Source organism: Leuciscus leuciscus, assembly GCF_965113295.1.
Source record: "Leuciscus leuciscus genome assembly, chromosome: 4".
NCBI lineage: Eukaryota > Metazoa > Chordata > Actinopteri > Cypriniformes > Leuciscidae > Leuciscus > Leuciscus leuciscus.
Genome location: NC_138728.1, coordinates 24,751,082 through 24,774,189, shown reverse-complemented (window position 1 = coordinate 24,774,189; position 23,108 = coordinate 24,751,082). Strand labels below are relative to the sequence as shown.

At 43.2% G+C, this 23,108-nt stretch overlaps 1 protein-coding gene across 1 annotated transcript; it reads left to right on the top strand.

Annotated features, from left to right (window-relative positions):
• Nucleotides 1-1,517: 1,517 nt before the first annotated feature.
• Nucleotides 1,518-22,665, top strand: LOC309496363 (uncharacterized protein; the record flags this gene model as incomplete). The annotated part of the gene is made up of 3 exons (XM_082166357.1): nucleotides 1,518-2,561; nucleotides 2,806-4,112; nucleotides 22,351-22,665. The coding sequence occupies exons 2-3, from the start codon at nucleotides 2,991-2,993 to the stop codon at nucleotides 22,663-22,665; spliced, it is 1,437 nt and encodes a 478-aa protein (XP_082022483.1). The 5' UTR covers nucleotides 1,518-2,561; nucleotides 2,806-2,990.
• Nucleotides 22,666-23,108: the final 443 nt, after the last annotated feature.

Sequence of the window (23,108 nt, the reverse complement as noted above, 5' to 3'; positions counted from 1 at the left end):
ATTTAAAAGCTGCGATCTCAAGCTTTATGCCCGTGGGTCTGTTTGCCTGTTTGACTGAATTTTCGCGGAGTTATAGATAATTTTCGAACGCGTTTCAAATGGGAGTTTACTGACAGAGAGAAGGCAGAAATAGCATCATGTTAGTTTTTCTTTATTTGTCAAAAAGCAAAACACTTTATTTGTATTGTGAGTATACAGAAAAAAAATAGAAACTGAACAGGATCGATTGATGTATTACACGAAAATGAAAGATCAAAATTAACAGAGCATTTTGTGTTTATTTTTCATTGCTAAAAAAAAAAACGAGCAAAACGCGCGGGCGCGTTTTTGGTCCCCAGAGGGTTAAGCTTCACTTAAATAGCACTTAAAGCTTGATTATATCTCACAAGCACAAAATATTTGAAAATTCTGATTTCAGTTGTAATAATATTATTTTTAAACCTTTAAAAAAATATATCAATCAAACACCAGCATGATAGATTTTCCCAGACACAGTATGCAGGATAAATAGACTTGTCCTAGATGCAATCTTCAAGTTGAATCATTTCTCACGTCACCTATAGCTTCCTTGTAGCTTCTTGATTATACCTTGAAATGTTGCACTTTCAAAGTCTAATCACCGTTGCTTGCGATCGTTATAACGACGATAGGTTATGGGCTTTGCTTATCTGATATGCTGGCTCTTCATCTGGTCTATGCCTAATGCATGAAATGATGGATTTAATTATAAATGAATAATTAAACAAATGCATAGAGCATCTGAATAACAGCAATTACACTTTTTATGCGGACTCGGGTACGTTTCGTGGGTGCGCATCAGAGTTCGGAAAACGTCTCAGGTTACGCATGTAACCATGGTTCCCTTTCAAGGGAACTCGCGTTGCGTCGAAACTGACGCTATGGGGAACGCTTTGCGTGATGACGTCTTGAAGCACATGTAAAATCAGTCCAATGGTGTGGCGGAACGTCAGAGGCGGGTGACGTCACGTACCAGGAAGCTATAAAAGCCGGCCCGAAACAGAAAACGAAAGCTTTCTGAGTCTTCAGTTGCGCTCTGTGTTGAATCTGTCCTTGTTATTTGGTGTTGTCTGTCTATATTATATCCGATTGTTAAGTCTGACGTCACGCGTGACGTTTTGGGTCCCAAGCGGTCCAGAAATAACAACGGTGGAACCTGTAAATTTATTTACGATCACGTCCTTCTTAGTGAGGCACCCTTGGCGGTCAAAAAGGGTTTAAATTCCTTTAACACCAACAGAGTGGTTAGTGTAGCTCATCACTCAGGTGGCATAATTAAGAGTAGAGTCCTCAATGAAAAAGAAGATTTACGAGGTTGAAGTGAGTTAGCTCGGGACACGAGACACAGCACTGCGGCATTGTAAAAACACTCAATAATAACCAAAACACCAGCGAAAGCGGTAGGTAGGTAGAGAGGACCTGGACTTTGGACCCGGAAAGAGTATTGGTTACGTCACGACTTAACAACCGAATATATATATATTCAGTATGGCGAGCAAGCAGCAGTTTAGAGTGTGTGTCCATCCCTGCCCGCGTTATTTAACGGGAGGTGATACTCACACTCTTTGTGTTGTTTGTTTGGGTGAGGAGCATGCCCAGTCAGCACTCGAGGGTGGTGACTGTGTGCATTGCGAGGCGCTTCCATTTCGTACGCTCCGATCCCGCTTGGCTCGGTTCAATCCCGATCACGTTCCCCAGGGCTTGGGTCCCGCCGCTGCCGAGGCACGGCGTCGATCTCCGACCTGGGGTTCACAAATGGATTTATCAGTGGATGCTGAGACGGGCTCTGCCTTATTTCAGCCTCCTTCTGATAGATCCAGTGCCTCTCATCAGGGTGTGAAAGCACGCGCTGCGGTTTCTTCCCCCCCGATGGAGGCACCAATACTGCAATTGTCCAGCTCTGAGGAGTTGGACGTTGTTAGTATTGAAGCTGAGTCTGAGGATTCGCCACCTCAGTCTCACGCTTTTGAGGAATTGCTCGATGTTGTCACGAGAGCAGTTCAGAAATTATCTATTGAGTGGCCAGAGGATAGGCAGGACGTTCGTTCGAAAAGTAAGCTCGACGAACGCTTCCTGCCATCTCGTACACAGCCTCAGCGCAGGAGCCTTCCGTTTTTCCCCGATCTCCACACCGAGGTGTCGAGATCGTGGGGAAAACCAGTGTCTTACAGAGTGTACACACCACAAACATCTCACTATTCTTCCATTTATAAATATAAAGAATATGGTTATGGGGAGATGCCGAAGGTGGAGGAGACGCTTGCGAGCTATCTCTCTCCAGCAACGGCATCTTCCTTGAAGGCTCCTTCACTTCCCTCTAAGCCAGTTAAATTCACATCAGCACTGGTTCATAAATCGTATGCAGCCGCTGGTCAAGCTGCAGCGTGTCTGCATACGATGTCCCTTATGCAAGCTTATCAAGCAGAATTATTGGGAGATTTAGAGGAGGGCGGGGGAATTGGTCCTGACACGGTGGCCGAACTACGCAGAGCCACAGATCTGTCTCTCAGGGCCACCAAGGAGACCGCTAAATCAATCGGGCGGTCTATGGCAGCCCTGGTGGCCACTGAGAGGCATCTGTGGCTCAATCTGAGCGATATTAAAGACAAAGAGAAACACGTTCTCTTAGATGCTCCGGTCTCCACTGTTGGTCTTTTTGGTGATGCAGTTAACAGTGCTGTAGCTAAATCTCAAGAAGCTTCTAAACAAAAGAAGCTGCAAAAACTTCTCCCCCGCCGTTCTTTCATTGAGGCTGCTGAGCGGGAGCAGCCTCACTCCTCTAAAAAGAGCGCTGTACATCGTGCCACTCAAAAACAGAGTGTGTCCTCCCGTGCTCCCCCACAAAAATCTCGGGGACACGGAGGGCGCTCTCAAACCCAGCAGCCTTCGAGGGGTAGAACGGATCTGCGGACCGTTATTACCGCCAAGAAGGCTGCTGGGAAAAAGTCCTGACGTCCGAGGGCTCAGGACAAATGAGGGTAGTCCCCCCCGAAGCAGAGCGGTTAACACCTCTTTTCACGGTGCCCGTCTCTCTTCTGTGCCCTCAGGGGACCGTTCTGCCAACCCTGCCGCCTCCGGTGTTACAGGGCGCAGCGGTCTCCGGCGAGCACATATCTCAAGGTCCACCCGGAAACGTAGTGGCCTCGGGATGCCCGCCCCCTCTGAGGAGGGTGCTAGAGCAGTCTGTTCGGTCGTTCCCTGCCGGTGCGCCGTTACAGGGCGACGAACCGACTACTCAACAACAACAAAATCCAGAAACCAGTCTCGAGAGGCTGGTACCTCTAGTAGAATCTTTGACAGCGTGGAAGCTACTGTCAAATGTTTCTCGTTGGGTCCTGCAGACCGTGGAAAAAGGGTATCAGATACAATTCAAGAAACGCCCACCTCGGTTTATGGGGGTCCTGCCCACAGTGGTGGGCCCCGAGCAGGTTCTGGTTATGGAACAGGAAGTAAACACTCTGTTAGAGAAAGGGGCCATAGAATATGTACCTCCCTCCAACAGGGAAACCGGGTTTTACAGCCGGTACTTCATAGTTCCAAAAAAGGACGGGGGATTGCGTCCCATTTTAGATCTTCGAGTTCTGAACGAGTCAGTCATGCAGCTCAAGTTCAAAATGTTAACTTTGAGACAAATCGTGCCACAGATCAGGTCCGAGGACTGGTTTGTCACGATAGATCTCAAGGATGCATATTTCCATATTTCCATCCGTCCGTGTCATTGGAAGTTCCTGAGGTTTGCTTTCGGGGGCAAAGCATACCAATATCGAGTTCTTCCATTCGGCCTGGCTTTATCACCCCGCACTTTCACCAAATGCGTGGATGCAGCTCTGGCGCCTCTGCGCCTCCAGGGTATTCGCATCATGAACTACATCGACGATTGGTTGATTTTAGCTCAGTCGCATCAGTTGGCGGTTCAACATCGAGATGTTGTTCTCGCCCACATGAAAGAGCTGGGGTTACGGCTGAACGCCAAGAAGAGTGTGCTTTCTCCACTTCAGAGGACCACTTTTTTAGGCGTGGTTTGGGATTCTGTGTCGATGCAGGCGCGCCTGTCACCGCCACGTGTAGATTCCATCCTTGCAGCTGTGAAAAGTGTAAAGCTAGGCCAGCTACTCACTGTCAAACAGTACCAGAGACTGTTGGGTCTCATGGCAGCAGGGGCAACCCATTTCCCCGAGGGGCAACCCATTTCGCACAATCAAGGTCACGCGGCGATGCCTACGTGCCTTGGTTATGTGGAAGAAACCCTGGTTCCTGTCCCAGGGCCCAGTGTTGAGAGCTCCTTGTCGTCGCAAACTGCTAACGACGGATGCTTCCCTCACGGGCTGGGGAGCGATCCTAGAGGGTCGTTCATCTCAAGGTCTGTGGGAAGACCATCATCGTTCCTGGCATATCAGTCGCCTAGAGATGTTAGCTGTCTTCCGGGCTCTGAGGAGCTTTATCACAGATCTCAGGGGACACCATGTGTTAGTGCATACGGACAACACGTCGGTAGTCACCTATATCAACCACCAAGGGGGTTTGCGCTCGCGCCCATTATCCAATCTGGCACGCCATATCCTCTTGTGGTCCCAGGGGAAGTTGCTGTCACTCAGGGCAGCCTACATCCCTGGGGTACAGAATATAGGAGCAGACACTCTGTCGAGACAGGGGCCGAGGCCCGGGGAATGGAGGCTCCACCCCGAGGTGGTGGAGCTGATATGGAGGGAGTTTGGCCAAGCACAAGTGGATCTGTTTGCGTCTCGAGAGACGTCTCACTGTCCACTTTGGTTCTCCCTCACGCATCCAGCTCCTCTGGGACTGGATGCTATGGTACAGACGTGGCCGAGGCTATGTCTGTACGCCTTTCCCCCAGTTGCTCTGCTCCCGGGAGTTCTGGAGAGAGTTCGCAGGGACCGGGTTTGCCTGCTTCTTATAGCCCCGCGCTGGCCGGGCAGAGTATGGTTTCCCGATCTTGTGTCCCTCCTCGACGGGCATCCTCTGGAGCTTCCTGTCAGGAGGGACCTTCTGTCCCAAGCAGGGGGCTCAATATTTCACCCCCGCCCAGAACTGTGGAACCTGTGGGCTTGGCCTCTGAGGGGGCCCAGCTCATAGAGTCAGGTCTCTCAACTGAGGTTGTTGAGACCATTCTACAGTCCAGAGCTCCCTCCACGAGGAAACTTTATGCCCTGAAGTGGAGAGTATTCACTTCTTGGTGTAGTGACCGTCGGTTGGATCCAGTCAACTGCCCAATTGGTACAGTTCTGGAGTTCCTGCAGGACCGGTTCACTGCAGGTCTGACCCCGTCCACCTTAAAGGTTTATGTGGCGGCCATAGGTGCTTACCACATTCCTTTGGGTGGAATGTCTGTGGGGAAAGACCCTTTGGTATCTCGTTTCCTTCGTGGCACTTGGAGGCTGAGGCCTGCAGTTCGCTCTAGGGTGCCACCATGGGATTTGTCCGTTGCGCTGCAAGGCCTTTCCCTGGGCCCCTTTGAGCCCATTGAGGAGGTTCCTGAGAAGTTTCTAACTCTGAAAGCTCTGTTTCTTCTCGCCATCTCTTCTCTGAAGAGAATAGGGGATCTCCAGGCATTGTCGGTTGCTCCGTCATGCTTGGAGTTTGCTCCGGGTATGGTCAAAGCGTTTCTTCACCCTAGACCGGGCTATATCCCCAAGGTCCCCACTAATGTGGCTAGACCTATTGTTCTGCAGGCCTTCTGTCCTCCTCCTTTTCAAAATGCGGACCAGGAGGCTAATAATTTGCTTTGCCCAGTTCGGGCGTTAGACGCTTATGTCCACAGAGCTGCCCTGTGGCGTAAAAGTGATCAATTATTTGTGTGCTTTGGGTCTCCTAACAAGGGAGGTCCGGTGTCTAAGCAAAGAATGAGCAAGTGGGTGGTTGAGGCTATCTCACTTGCTTATGAGGCGGCGGGACAGCCTTCTCCTTTGGCTGTCCGGTCGCACTCTACTAGGAGTATGGCGGCCTCTAAGGCCCTTATATCAGGAGTGTCTTTACAGGACGTTTGTGATGCGGCAGGCTGGTCCTCACCGCACACCTTCGTCAGGTTCTACTCTCTGGATTTAGACTCTGCTCCAGGGTCTCATGTTTTGTCTTCTTAGTGCTGCTCACTTGATTACACACAGGACAGACATTTGTAGCTATGGAGGCGTTGGTATAGACGTTCCCCATAGCGTCAGTTTCGACGCAACGCGAGTTCCCTTGAAAGGGAACGCCTCGGTTACGACTGTAACCTCGGTTCCCTGAAGAGGGAACGACAATGCGTCGCCTTGCCATATCTCCTTCATGCCTGTCAGCGCGACTTCAGACTTTACGAAGCTTTCGTTTTCTGTTTCGGACCGGCTTTTATAGCTTCCTGGTACGTGACGTCACCCGCCTCTGACGTTCCGCCACACCATTGGACTGATTTTACATGTGCTTCAAGACGTCATCACGCAAAGCGTTCCCCATAGCGTCAGTTTCGACGCAACGCTCGTTCCCTCTTCAGGGAACCGAGGTTACAGTCGTAACCGAGGCGTTCCCTAAGAATAAGGAACAAGACGCTGAGTCCTCTAGGGGTCACTATGGGGAATGCCTCCGGCATGACAGGTGCCTAACCACTTGGAAAACAACCTAGATGAGCTCTAGGAATGGAGGTCTCAGCATCACCACTCTCTAAAGCAAAAGGAGACCTTACAATGCCCCACACTCAGGATATCTTGTAAGAAGGCTCACAGAGAGCCTATAACTCACAAATTGCTATCCTAGGGATCGGAGGCCTCAATAAGTTAACTCTCCCTAGTAGAGGTCGACCGATTCATCGTTTTTGCCGATATATTGGTACCGATAGTTGATTGGTGGAACTATCGTTATCGTCGATTTTCCCGGGTTGCGTCCGTTGCTGGAGCGGCTGAGAGAAGAGTATGCTGTCATAACACAGTACGAGCATGCTGGGAAGAGACAGAGACAATGCTGGCATTATACAGAGCGAGAGCGGAAACCAGAGGCCAAATAACGAACTATCACTGGCTGAGTTGTTTACATTAACACGTGAGGCTGTGCGCAGCACAGAGAGATCACGCTTCACAGAGAGCACTGACACTTTAGATGCGCATTTAAAACACAGACAGCGAAACGGTATGAATACTGAACACTAAAGTTCATATTGCCATATCATTATAAAGTAATTACACTGAACAAAATTATAAACGCAACAGTTTTGTTTTTGCCCCCATTTTTCATGAGCTGAACTCAAAGACCTAAGACTTTTTCTATTTACACAATAGGCCCATTTCTCTCAAAAAAATGTCACAAATCTGTCTAAGTCTGTGTTAGTGAGCACTTCTCCTTTGCCAAGATAATCCATCCACCTCACAGTTGTGGCATATCAAGATGCTGATTAAACAGCATGATTATTGTACAGATGTGCCTTAGACTTGCCGGAATACAAGGCCACTCTAAAATGTGCAGTTCTCAAAAAAAATTGTTGATTGTGGCCTGTGGAATGTTGGTCCACTCCTCTTCAATGGCTGTTGACTCCTCTTCAATGGAACACGCTGTCGTATACACCGATCCAGAGCATCCTAAACATGCTCAATGGGTGACATGTCCGGTGAGTATGCTGGCCATGCAAGAACTGGGATGTTTTCAGCTTCCAGGAATTGTGTACAGATCCTTGCAACATGGGGCCGTGCATTATCATGCTGCAACATGAGGTGATGGTCGTGGATGAATGGCACAACAATGGGCCTCATAATCTCGTCACGGTATCTCTGTGCATTCAAAATGCCATCAATAAAATGCACCTGTGTTCGTTGTCAATAACATACGCCTGCCCATACCATAACCCCACCGCCACCATGGGCCACTCAATTCACAACACTGACATCAGCAAACCGCTCACCCACACGACGCCATACACGCTGTCTGCCATCTGCCCTGTACAGTGAAAACCGGGATTCATCCGTGAAGAGAACACCTCTCCAAAGTGCCAGACGCCATTGAATGTGAGAATTTGCCCACTCAAGTCAGTTACGACGACGAACTGCAGTCAGGTCGAGACCCCGATGAGGACGACGAGCATGCATATGAGCTTCCCTGAGACGGTTTCTGACAGTTTGTGCAGAAATATTTGGTTATGCAAACCAATTGTTGCAGCAGCTGTCCGGGTGGCTTGTCTCAGACAATCTTGGAGGGGAAGATGCTGGATGTGGAGGTCCTGGGCTGGTGTGGTTACACGTGGTCTGCGGTTGTGAGGCTGGTTGGATGTACTGCCAAATTCTCTGAAACGCCTTTGGAGACGGCTTGTGGTAGAGAAATGAACATTCAATTCACGGGCAACAGCTCTGGTGGACAATCCTGCAGTCAGCATGAATGAATGTGTTTGTGATGCTCTGGATCAGCGTATACGACAGCGTTATTCTTCCCACCCCCCAATGCAGTAAAACTGCACATTTTAGAGTGGCCTTTTATTGTGGCAAGCCTAAAGCACACCTGTGCAATAATCATGCTGTCTAATCAGCATCTTAATATGCCACACCTGTGAGGTGGATGGATTATTTTGGCAAAGGAGAAGTGCTCACTAACACAGATTTAGACAGATTTGCCAAAAATAGATTTGCCATTTTCGAATAAAATGTTGTATAAAATCAGGAAAATTATATATGAATAAACCCCTCTATAATAACCTTCAGAATATAGATAAAAACAAAACTGTAAAGTTTGGTGAATGTAAGTGCTACTGAAGTGCAGATTTATGGCTCAATGTAGGAGGAAAAACTCATTTTGAGAAAACGTCCTTTAAAGATATATACTGTAATTGAAATCTACAAACGCAAATATATTAAGTGCTATTAAAGATACAGTTAAAAGTGTAATTTGGATGTTTTCTGTCCACTAGTTTAAAAACATTTTATGAAAAGCCAAAACACTTTATGAAAAGCCAAAAAGCCCAAATCTCAAAAGTGACAGATGCATGAAAAAACACTGTTTTTGCCCGTAGTGTCTGGCCTTAAAGTAAGGATAACTACAGGGATATGCTTTATCCAAAGCAACTTACATTGCATTCAAAGTATGCATTTTATCTATTCATGCGTTGTCTGGGAATCAAACCCCATGTCATTGGTGTTGCTAGCATCATGCTCTACTGTGTGAGCTGAATATGTCCAGTTTATTTTCAATAAATGGATCGACGCTCGAAATGCATAGTATGTTTGAAGTCTTTTATCTGAAAAGATCAAAGGAAATGAGTTTCCTCACGACACAAGCCCTTTAAAGTGCTGTTATCCGAAGCCCCTTTCAGTACACTGAGTAAAGACAGAAGTTGGAATGAAAAAAAGAGTCATGAAGTACCTGCAGGGAACAGAAGGGCTGATGACTAACACTGACCATCATGCACTCAGAGCAAACACAGAGAGCCTGTGGCATCTGTGCACTGAGAGAGAGAATTAGCCGGTGAGGGCTGATTTGAGTGCACTGCTATGAAGGTAAAGCGTCCTGACAGCAGATCTGAGCTGATGTCAGGGCATATATGTACCAACAAAACGCAACGGCATGCATAATACTCCCTTAAACACGACACAAATATGTTTAGAAATAATTTCTTACTATTATAAAGCTCTATAGTATTATCACTTTAAACCTTGTTTCTCAACTGGTGACATTTTTTGCCACACTCTACTGTAAAACATAAATAGATCTAGTGACGCTGCCTAAAAATGTGAAATCAAGCATTCACATTTTTACCAAGCTTGTGAAGACATGACTTTTTAAAATAAGCTTTTGATTAATATTTTAAGTCTCTGTAATCATTGTAATTTTTAAATACATTTTATGCCAATATTTTTCCTTTAACACTATATGAGGCACAAATATAATAATAATATTAACAATATTTGTCCATTTATTGTTTCTATGCTTTCATCCTAATCATTTTGGGTGTGATGCTTCAGGGTTTGATGGTATGTTTCATGTGAGCATTACATAAAGCATCAGTAAAATTAGTTATTTTGAAGAGTCAGTCAGCAGCTGCTGTCATCGTTGGGCATCCTGCCTGTTCCTGAAGCTCATGAACGGGTTAAACGCTTCTGCGCAGCACAGACAGTTGAGTCATCCCCTTCATCATGTCAGCGGAAGGAAAGGTCTTTCTCTTGCTCTAAACAAGACTAAAGTCTGTCTGCAGCACTTCTTGTAGCAGTAAAAATTTAGCCACTCATGCACAGCCTGTATCTGCCTGCTAAACTGCCCTTTACATCCAACATGAATAAAAAAATACTTTCTAAAATGTACACTGTGTAGTTTTTTAAGTATTTTATTAGCTAAAATCAATGTCTTTATTCATAAATATGTCCTCATTGGTATAAAATTACCTCTGCCAATGATCTGACTTATCCTCGAAAGCGAAGAATTTCTTATCTTTACTTATATTGGACGGGTAAGTCCAAGGAGGCTTCCATGTCATTCCACCATTTTGAAAAACTATAATAGCAGAGAGGGACAAAAAGCACTAGCCTACCTCAACGCATTTCCACAATGCGTTTTCGTTCAGAGCCAGCTGACTGAAACCAGCTGAAACAGACAAGGAGATCAGTGAGAGGCGCTTGTCACTGCCCCGGCAAATTTGAAAGGGTGCACTGCACGGTACTTCATAATGCAGGATCATACTTATGCCGAGCCACAGGAGAAGGAATCCTCGTCGCCAAAAAAGTGAAATAACGAACCTCATCACCCAAAAGAAAACTCGATGAAGTGCTATTGGAAGACATGTTGTCATAGCTTCTTTGTACATAACAGCTACCATAGTTGCAACATGCATTTGAAAAAGCCAGGCGCTAGAAAGCACTTTTCGTTTGAATGCAAAATACAATTTCACCACTAGATGGGAGAAATTCCTACACAGTGTACCTTTAATAGACTTTCATGGTCGAACAGCATTATGAACAGCGGCGGTTTCTTCATTAGGGCGATCGGGCGACGCACCACCAAAGTGTGAAAGGGACTTTTTCAATCACAATCTCATTCAACCACAGAGTTATGCTAGCAGTCACTCACTTTTGTTCTGCCTCTGGATATAGTCCAATCAGCGCCAAGTCACGTTCTGTGGAGTACCGCCTCTTTTTGGCCGATTTCACTATGGCCGAAAATCGCCCAGAGTGTTCCCATAGACTTACATTCAAAGATATTTTTTTTCAAACTGTTGGCACTGCAATGCATTCTCTATGGGTTCCGGGAGGGCTCGCACTAACGTGCTTTCGTCATCATACGTAAACTTCACTTGTGCAGCGATTGGTGGAAACAAATATACCTCTAATAATTTTTAGCCATAAGCTGAAGTGACATCCAATAATTTCCTCAGTGCATAACTTATATTTCACGGACATATTCTCCATCTGTAAATGTTAGAAAGTCAATATTTCCAGTTTGCTGTCATGAGAGGATGAGCTTTCTGCAAGCTAAACTTCCGTGAACGAGCGCCGCCGCGTGCATGCGCGCCGAACAGACGGAGCGCAATAGAATAGGAGCGCAATTATTCTGACTAAAATATACATTAGCACTAAATGATAAATATATTTAGCTAAAATATTTGTTGTTGAATATTTGTTGTTGTTGGTGAGCATAAATGTGCTAGAGAATTTCAAACCTACATGTGTATTTTTATGATATTAGCTTTGTTTTTATTTTTTATTTTAAGTTTAGTAAATTTATCTACTTCTTTAAAAAGCATTATTTTGTTTTTAGATTGTAATGTTGCAATGTTAGAATGTAATGTGATTTGACCCCTTTTTTGGATAGACTGCAGATAGACAGCAAGGTTACACTATGTTTGTTTTTATAACCTTCAATATGAACATTGTTTGTAGGACAATATTGATCAGGATATTAATTGATAATTAATTAATTAATATTTTTATTAAATACTTTTTTTTTTTTTCAAAGAGAAAAATAATAATTAAATACTCAGATTATACCATACATCGCCATTTAGCCCAAAAATTCTGATTTATTTGGCAATTGGCTATTTCCCAACCCTACCGGCTAATGATAGCAACATTATTATGGTGGTATAACAATTTAACAGTGATAAATAACAGTGATAAACACCTCGAAGTGTTTCACTAAGTGTTTCATCAGGTGTGGTCCGCCGATCAGCGTTTGATTGACACGGTCGGGAACAGACCACACAATCGCACATCTGTATAAAAGTGAAATCAACGCATATTGACCTCGTGGGTTTTTGTGAGAGGAGTTTGATTTTGAGATAGCGGATTTTTGGTGATATAGTGACATAGTAGGCTAAGTCCTTCCACAGCAGAGAAATTAATATTTTTGAATAAAAATCTCTAAAAAAGTGAGACATTGTGGCTTGATTTCTTTTATTAATATTCATTTTGCAGGACCAAAATAACATTATGCACAGTGAGGAGCCTATAGGTTACAAGCTTCACATATTAGAAAAATACAATAATAAAAAAACAACACATTTTTTTAATGGCTCGTCAAGGTTGTTTCAGATCAACACCTGCAAGTGACCACTAGGAGTCACCGTTGAGACGGGTGTCGGATTGATTCGAAGCCTCGAAACAATATGGCCCATTTGTAGGGATGGCTGACAGTCATCCCGAAACAGTCGTTCCGAAGCTTTGCGAGATCCCGAAGCGCAGATGTTTCGAACCACTGATCCGAAGCGTGATTCAAAACACCCATGTCACGTGACTATGGCCAAACGAAGCCTCGAAGTGTTTCACTAAGGGTGCTTTCACACCTGCCTCATTTAGTTCGGTTGAATCGCACTAGAGTTCGTTTTCCCCGTTGGTGCGGTTCGTTTGGGCAGGTGAGAATGCGGCAATCGCACTCGTGTGCGCACCAAAAGCGGACCAAACAAGCGTACCGAGACCTCCTGGAAGAGGTGGTCTCGGTACGCTTTGAAACGAACTCTGGAGCGGTTCGTTTGTGGTGAGAACGTGATCCGACCTCGAACAGAACCAACTGCCAAAGAACTGCGCATTTTTGGACTAAGCCAGTTGCCGTAGTCAGCTGCGCTGTGCATTATAGGATGAGGAGAAATGTTTGTTGACAGTTTGCAGCTCGCGGACAAACTTGGAGTTGTGAGGAGGTGCGGAGCCTGATAGAAATTATTATTAACATTATTTTCGAGCCGCATCCTCGGTTCATTCTCAAATATTATTGTTTGTCTAAAGTGGTGTAGACAAACTATATAATAAAATATGACCAAGGATACAATCAGCCCACGCAGTCGTCTCTCCATAGTAAACAGCGACGTGTAGTCTGCTGGCTTTGTTTACTTCTGGGAGTTCTGTTGGAATTGTCCCGCACGTTAATTCTGACCAAACGAAGTGCAGTTATGGAAATGCATTCCGAGTGATGTGGATGTTGTCACATGACTGCATTTTGGTTCGTTTTATCAACTCATAAACTGATTCGGACCAGAGCGATCAGTGTGGTGTGAAAAGGAACCAAAACGCCTTAAAAATGCTACAAAGTATAATTTTTTGCCCGGTCCGGACCAAATGAACCAAACTACAGATGTGAAAGCATCCTAAGTGTTTCATCAGGTGTGGTCCGCCGAATCAGCGTTTGATTGACACGGTCGGGAACAGACCACACATATATAAATACATTGATAGATTATATCTAGATACATAGATAGATTATAGATACATGGATAGATTCATATAGATAGATACATAGATAGATAGATTTGGATAGATAGATAAAATGGAGGCTCCCCAGAAGAGATGCCGTACATCTGTGGTGTGGGAGCATTTCCGTTTAGAAACCCTAAATAAAGTGAGATGTGTGTATGATCGGCAGCTACCCTACTGCAACAATACATCATCCATGATGCGCCATTTGAGGAGAATTTGAAATTTGCGTATTTGCCCAGAACTCATGATCCACAAACTTACTGGAAAGAGAGAGCAGTAATCTTTCCTCATTTGTATGTTCTAGCTAAAAAATATCTTTGCATGCCAGCAACAAGTGTCTCTTGTGAGAGGATTTTTTCAAAGGCTGGAGAAATTAACTGTAAAAAAAGAAGTAGGCTAAAGCCCGGTTCACACGGGACGATTTTAAAATTGTCGGCCGATTTTCCAAACCTGAGAGACCCCACACACAGGGATATAAAATCACGGGTCTAACAGTTTTGGTCGTACAGTGTGTGGTGCGCAGCCACACGGCAAAATCAACACATCACACACGAACCGATTTGACTCCCGAGCATTCCCAGATCAGATGGGAAATCGCGCACTATACCTCGAGATCAAACGTGACTTCAGAGAAAACAATCATGGCGGACGAAGAGGATGCAGTGGCAATATTTTGTAGTTTGTTTGTAACCGAAAAAAAAACGTTATCAAAATAAAAGGCGATGATCTCTGACGTCCACCGGACTTTCTGGTGCGCCATGCCGCCGGCTGTTTTGATTATATTTCCCGGTGCTTCCTCGCGCCTCGTCACCTCGCTTTCTGATTGGCTACACTCCACAGTCCACAGGCTGCGTGCTCGGGGGACACCACACACAAGAAGAAATCGGGCCAAATAAATCCAACATGTTGGATATCCCCGATTTGAGATCGGAGCGGTCCCGACGTCCTTCCGAGCAGACGAGAGCAGCCTTAACACACCACACACGGCAGGAATATCTGATCAGATTATTTTACGATAATCAGAGCATCCTTAAGATTGTCGGAAGGGGTGAATCGGGGCTAAAATCGGCCCAATTATCCTGCCGTGTGAACCAGGCTTAAGTCCTTCCAAAGCAGAGAAATTAATATTTTTGAATAAAAATCTCTAAAAAAGTGAGACATTGTGGCTTGATTTCTTTTATTAATATAAATTTTGCTGGACCAAAATAACATTATGCACAGTGAGGAGCCTACAGGTTACAAGCTTCACATATTAGAAAATTACAATAATAAAAAAACAAAATTTTTTTAATGGCTCGTCAAGGTTGTTTCAGTTCAACACCTGCAAGTGACCACTAGGTGTCACCGTTGAGACGGGTGTCGGATTGATTCGAAGCCTCGAAACAATATGGCCCATTTGGTTCAACTGTTTCATTGCTTCATGAAGTCTCGATCTGCCCATCACTAGAGGAAGCAGGATCCAAGGGCAGTAGTCTTTTATTAAATAAACTCAAAACTGAAAATAGGTGATTGATTTTGAAATACTGATTTTTCTAATACTGACATACAGATATTTTGTGACAAGGGTGGACAATGACCTATTCATATTATGTTGTTTTATTTATTGCTAGCATGAAAATCAATGCATATTGTAATTAAAGTTTAAATTTCATACCACTTAATACTGAGATTTATTCAAATAGATTTTTTCGCCATTTGAATACAACTGTTATAAAAAATGAAAAAGGTTCCCTTTCAAAATGGAACTCAACATGCAGTGATCTTGTCCCTGGATCAAGGCTGTGGGGGAACAAGGAGATGCTCGTTTGTATACCTGTTTAAAGCAAACGCTGTGAGCGCGTTCGACTCCTCGAGGAAGCCGGATGTGCTCATTATGATGCATTTGTGAGAGTGACTGAAAGAGACAAGAAATAAACTTCCTTGATTCTCATCCGTAGGATAGTAGTCAGCATTTATACAAGCTCGTTCGGCTCTCGAGGGAGTTGATGGCACTCATAGCAATGCATTTGTGGTAGCAGACTCTGTTCACGCTGTAATTCCGATTGAGTGATAAGAATCTGTCTTTGAACGGAGCTTGTTCGGGTCTCGAAGGAGTTGAATGAATGCTTTGTGATGCGGTCACAGTGAGAAGCTCCACCTATGCTTGACTCTTTCGTGAGGGATGAGAGTTGAGCACATACAGCCCATGGTTCGGGTCGGAAGGTAGTCCTTGAATTAATGAATTCCTGCTGAATTGTGTTTAACATCAGGACTTATACAGCAGTAGGTCAGGCCGGTGGTTCCTTGCACGCGATGACGGTGTTGCAAGCTTACCAGGCAGATCTGCTTAAAGACTTGGACCAGGGACTGTCTCCTGTGAAGCAGTCGTGGAGCCATGCTGCACCATGGATTCAGACCTCCGGGACACTAGGAGGAAGTAATTGAAGGAAGCCATTTGGTAAACAAGACCAAATCACAGAGGAGAAGTAACATCCCTTTTAAAATAGGATCCTCCACCCCCTGTTGAAACTCAAACGGCCCTGTAGAACCTAACAAGTAGGGATTAATTTGCCTTTAGCAGCTTTCGTTTAGAACCCTCTCCTACAGTTTAGGTTTTAAAGTAGGGTCCTCAACTAGTCCTGTGGAACCTAACAAGTAGAGGTTAAATTGCTTTTTAGTTGCTCTTTTTCTTATCAGGCACCTTTGTCAGGTGCTGGGAGTATTGGTACCCTGGACAGGTCTGGGCAGTCCTTTCTGGGATGAGTGTAGAGTAGAACCCTCCAATAGTGTCAGGGTTTTAATGTAGGGACCTCTATTCCCTGTTGGAGCCAAAACCACTCCCTTAGAACCTGGCAACCTGTTTCCTCCCTCTTGTGGTAGTGGTAGGCCAGGGTAGCTTATAAAAGTTGTCTGGGTCAGTATTCATGAATAGCTGTGTCAAGCTAAAGAAGCTGACATAGCTAAATCTTAAAGCTCTGCTCCTGGGCCGCACGTGGCTAAGGCTGGGCCAACAAGGAAGGGAGGAAGGTTAAAAAAGGTTGGGACTTTCCTTGTCACAGGGCATATGAGCTTGGAAAATGGTCAAGGGATTATTACCACTTGACAGGTCTATGAGTTTTAGGATGCACCCTGTATGATTGACACCTCTGAATCTGGCTAAACAAGTCCGTAAAGTCAATAATGCTATGCCCATTGTAGTTGTGCATAGGCACAGCTAATGAGGCAGGCATTCCTTTAGCATGGCAGAGTGGATATTTGTTCTCCATAGCGTCAATCCAAGACGCAGAGTTCAGTTCAACTTCAAGAAGTTCCTGAGAAGGGGAACGAAACACTGCCTCTCATTGCCATGCCTCGGCTTGCCTGCACGTCTCCTTCAGACAAAAAAGTTGTATTACTACTGTAGGCACCCTCTTATACACACATACGCTCCAGTAGTGACGTCATGGACTGTTGTCAGCCAATTAAACTGTGTATATACGTGCTTCAGACAACGGTCATAGACATCAAGGAGAAAGAGAAAAACTTTCTCCTTGATGTACCAGTCTCACCCTCTGAACATTTTGGCACATCTATAGAGACAGTAGTCGGAAGGTTTAGAGAGGAGGGAGAACGGTCAGCAGCTTTCCGAGGAAACTTGTCTGTACCGGTCTACGTCTTCGCCTAACACCTCTGAGAGACCTGGTCCATCACAGTCTTAGGATTGGAGTCATGGCCAGAGGCAGAGCATGGCCACTCGTGCTCCTTCTCCGGTAAGGAGTAGATAACAGAGGAGACAGGACAGGAGGAAGTAATTGAAGGAAGCGATTTGGTAAACAAGACCAAATACTGTATGAATTTTCATGCAATACCATGCGAGCAAGAGTGCTGTTTTCTTGAATATCAGCGAGTTTGCAAAATATGATTTAATACAGTTCAATAAACAAGAATATTAGGTGACATATTAGGTTACATTTTAGACACAATTTTGTCAATATTGTCTGTTTTTTATCTATTTTGCCCACAAAAATTATTCTAAACAAATCATTGTGTGTCTCCAAGCAATACAGTGACGTTTGGTTCCTGAATGAATCTGCATTTTTGAACGAATCTTTCTAATGAATGACTCGACGACTCACTCATAAAGACAGTGGATGCATTGTAAGGTAGGAAGGCATCAAGGCACGTCTTAATCCAACGTTAACTTCACTTCCTGTCTCCTGAGATACCTTCATCTGACTGATTTTTGAAGGCAGCATAGCTGTATCCTGTGGTTTCCATTCCATGACAGTTAAGCTAAAAAAAAATAAAAATAAAGAAGGCGCCTGAAAGTTGTGGTTGGTGGTCAATTTGTGTAAATATAAATTTTTGACCAATGATTTCTGCTTTTGATGTCATTTCTACATGTCACCCCCTGTGGGTTTTTAATGTTGTTTATATGTCTATGTGGTGTTTTTAATATTCTTTAAGACAAGCCATTTGCAAATTCCTAAGTCAACATCATTGCTGAGTATTTTCTCCTTAAAACTGCAGTGAAAAAAAGACAGTCTCAAAAACATGGTTTATAATAGCCTGTCTTATGTCACAAACTACTTTGTAACCAATTGCGTCAATGTGGGGTGGGCTTTAGCATATCATTAACTATACTCTGAAGCAGGGGAGTCTCAAGAGAAGTCAGGTTATCCCAGTATACTATTTTCTGTTGATATGAAAAATCAGGTACATTTAGCAATATAGCGGATGAATTATTTATATGTATGGTGTATATTATGATGTTATGATGAACTATATGCCTTTCTCCACTGAAGTTCTACGTTGTTCAAATCTTTTATAAGGATGCTGATTTTTATAGGTTGCTGTCTGACTCTGAGGTGGTGATCGGGAACATGGTTTGTGTAACATTAGTAACACATTATTAGCTGTTTGATAACATAGTCAAGCCAAAGGCTAATCATATTAATTATCGTTTTGTGTCTGACGCTGTAGAGAGCGATGCATAAAACACATTACCATTCTGATACATCGACTTGTAGATTAACCTGTATGAGTGAGTGGAGGTGGAACTCATTTGCATATTCATGAATCCACGTATACTAAATGAAGCAATGGTGTAGAGTTACATTCAAGCTACTTTAAGGCATGAATTAAAAAAAAATTCACAGGATCAAAGATGAGTTTTAAGGGATACAATTATTGACTACAGGGGACTTTAAGACTGAAATATGAGATAACATTGTTAAATATAACAGAGATAATAAAGTAATTGCTGTCGCATTGCATGCAATATTTTTGTCTGTCTTTTTTGTCATTAGGGGGTCTACGACCGTTTTGCTTCCGAATTGCAAAGGTCGCCTCTGACTATTTCACATTGACTTTAAAGACTACACAGCCCCAGTGAAGAGAAGAAACAAAGGGAAAGGGAAAGCAGTGAATAAAAGAGAAAGAGAGGGGGAGGGTTGTGTCAAGGGATTTTAATTGACAGCTGTACAAATCCCCTAGATAGACAGCTTTCCCCTCAGATTAGGAATTAAGAGGAGCGACAGGAGGAAATCATAGCCAGAGCATTCCTGCACGCTGATGTCCTTTCCTGTCTTCCTGAACATGTTAAAAGAGCGTGTGTTTTCTGCAGATAACACTGTCTGATCATTGCTTTTCAATCTACTGGGATTTACAGAGATGCCCTCAATGCACATGCAGCTGTCTAAATTATGAGCAAATACTGCTGTATGCTGGATGCATTTTAAATATAAACATGCATGGGCAAACATTTAAATTGACCAGATACTGTAAACAATCATATTCTTAATGAGTATATCTTTGTCTTTTCTAGTAAAAAGAGAATATATCTAGAACCAGGCATCAATTTAAAGGATTTAATTATGCAGCAAATGTTGTTTTAAGGATGTTTTATTTGGTACTTTCTTTTAGAAAAATCATATGCTTTTGTTAATTACAAAAACTCACAATATGACTTTTAGTATGTGTCACAGTATTTAATTATGATTGTACTGTTTGTGTATGATAATAAAATTGGGCTGTGGATGGTGGCAGATGTCAGACCCCTATGAGACTGACGGAAGGAGTGACGTGAGAGCCCTACAGACGGCCCACTGGGATTTGGGACAGAACTCAAGAGGACGCCCCACTCTGAGGACTCTCTTCGGTTTATAGAGATCGAGAATGATATAGCACAATGTCCCAGAACCTCCTATTTGTCTGTCAAGACAGTCAGGAAATTAAATTAAAGTTATTTGTGAAAAGTATATAAATTTATATATTTAAAAAAATGATTAATAATAATTTAATGTTTATTCAAATTAATCATTTAAAAACAAAGGACACTTTGCATACAAAAGAACACTTAGTGTTGTCCTGAAAAGCTAACATTTCTATCAGAAGGCAGACATTTTTTTCTTTTCTTTTTTACAAAATATACATAAAAAAACTGTGTGTATATATATAGACACCCTTATTGAGGAATTCTTGGAATATAGTTGACCATTTTATGTGAAAAGTATAGCAGTAGTTTTTAACATCAGTTTCATTATACCAGTTTTAATCCTTCTTATAACATAATTTCAATGTTACTAACAGCTCATATGTGCAGCGTGGGAGAGGCATGAAACATCTAGCCCATCATCTGACGCTCCATTTGGCCATTCTTGTGTTACATATCCAGAAATGCTGGAACACTGTAAACAAACAGGCAGAAAGACAGAACGCAAATCACATTATAACACCGGCAGAATGAATGACAAATACAAAATACTGCAATGCTGTTGATAAATACTAACTTTCAGTGTGTGTTTCAGGTCAATGAAACATCAGTGTCCCAATATGTAGTGGATTAAGGCCCTTGTTAATGCCCAAATTAGTGTTCACGATACATTATTCACATCTCAGAGAAATTAGGGTTTGGTTGGTTAGCATAGACAGTTAGCCCCTGGTATATGCTAACTGCATCATTAAGGAAAAACATTTCTGTAAGAAAAAAGCCTCAACAGCCATTAAAGGGAAAGTTAGTCTTTCAACTAGGAATAGTTAAAAGACTAAATTAAATCTGTTTAATCATATTAAGCGATCTGTGCCGAATATGAACGAAAGTCTTACGGGTTTGGAACGACATGAGGGTAAGTAAATGATGACAGAATTTTCATTTTTGTGTGAACTATCCCTTTAAGAAGCAATGTGATATGTTAAAGTTAATTGGAAGCTCTTGCTTGAAAGCATGAAATTGACTTTTTCTGCCTGCTGTCTTCACAACTCATTATAGCACTACCAGGGCTTTATGAGCAATCAGTGAAAATGTCCTTGAGATGAATGGGAATGTAACAGTAAACAGTAAGAATCAAACACATTCAAAGACAACCAGATTAGAAAATGTACACAAATACTGGGTGACCCCTACTGGTCATTAATGGAAAATACACGCCAAGTTCTTTATCAGGAGGTGCTTAAATGTAGGCTACTTGAAAGAATAATATGGCTACTTGAAAGAATAATAATAAAAATAATAATAATAATAATAAAGTACCAGGCCTAAAGTACTTCAAATATATTTCACGATGCTGTTAATTAAGTGAAAACTACATGTTCATCATGACCAATGAAAAAAAAATAAAGTCCCATGGTGATGAATTACAAAAAAATCTGACTTTGTTTCTTGTCTTTCTTTCTTTTCTTTTCTTCTTTTTTTTTCTTGTCTTTATTGCATCATACTTAAAGAGTTGATCAGATGTTCTCTACTCAGCTTTTGCACAAGATGTCATCATTGTACATGAGTATGTGCAGAATACAGGACATGTGAATTGGAAATTTCTGATTTATACTCACAGCGAGAACCCTGTGCCAACAAGTACTACTGAAATGCACAATGAAACAGACAAATAACCTCTAATGTACATCAAAGTGTGCTTGCTGCAATCTGATACACCTCTGTTGTCAGAGCCAACAGTCAATACAAAAAAAAAAACTCCGCCCTCTACTGGCGTCATATGTTACTAAGAATTATTACACTCATTATTCTAAGTTAAACCCATCGACCCATAAATATAAAATTTTAACTATCCAGTGTCAAAAAAGTCAGTCTATTAAAGTTAATCAGTGTCATTATTCAGAAAAATATGCAAATGCTTAAAATTAATAGATCTGAAATTATTATATTTTAAAATAAAAATTACCTTTTTCATTAAATTCCCATTTTTCCTTATAATCTTTGTTCAATGCCTTTTGTTCAACTGGTATTTTGGTATTTAAAATTTGTTTAATATGCTGATGTCACCATTATGTTCAGTTAGTTTGCTTTCATGGACTTTTAGTTTGTTTTCATTCATCACATGTGTTTCTTTGTCTTTGTTTCCCATTAGTGGTGTCTTTGTTTCCCACCACTAATGAGTTCCATGGTCACTGTTATTAGTTAGTTTGGTCCAGCTGTTTACACCTCGTTATCTTTAGTATTTAAGTTGATGTGTGTTCCCTTTTAGTTTGCACTGAGACTGTTTCATTAACCTGTTGGGAATTGGAATAACCGTCATTGATCTCATCAAGCCTACCTCTGTCACCATCACCGCAGAGCTCAGCCAAGTCCTCCAACCCTGCCTCTGTTGGAGGTTTGCAGCCCTTCGCCATCTCTAAGGATGCCCTGCTATGATGTCGAGCCTCAGGTCAAGCAACCACCATCAGTGCCTGAGCAAGTAGATACTGTGGCTCCACCTCTGATCCCTTCGCTCCATCTCAGTCTGTCAACCTGTTGGCTTCGCCTTGGCTCCTTCCACCTCCGGCTCCACCAGATACCATCGGCCTTGTGGCTTCACCAGGTTCCCTAGTCCCACCTTGGTCAGTCGTCAATCTGCTTCCACCACAGGTTCTTCCACTGCACTCTACCACCCCTACGGCAGCAGTGAGCTCCTCCTTCCCTTCGGCGTCGCCTCTGTCCTCCATCAAACCGGCTCCGCCTCAGACGCTCGTCGCCACAGCATCCCAGCAATGTCGCTCAGTTCCATCGGATCTCCATATGCGCCCTGGGCTCCATCAGCTCTGCCTCCATCAGTAGTCACCAGGATGTCATCAGCCACAGCTACACATTGGCTCCTCCCTCCCTCGACTCAGCCATGGGCTGTCATCTGAGAAGGCTGAGCTCTGGCTTTGCACTATCGGCCAACTACCATGTTTCGCCGCCAGGGTGTATTCCCTTTTAGGGGCTGTTTACACGACACCGTTTTCAACTAAAAACGTAAAACTTTGAATGCGTTTTAGCCGTTCGTTTACACGACAACAACGTTTTGGGTGCGCAAAAAACACAAAGATTTGAAAACGGGTTTCAAAGTGAAAGTTTTTGAAAACGGTCTCCCAAAACAAAAACGCGAATCTCTGAAGACATTGATATCATGCACATCCGTATTACGTATTCAATTTAATGTCCCCAAATAAGCAAACCAAGCCAATGACAACAAAGGTGGAAAAAGGTGACAATGGCAAGGAACCAAAACTCCATCA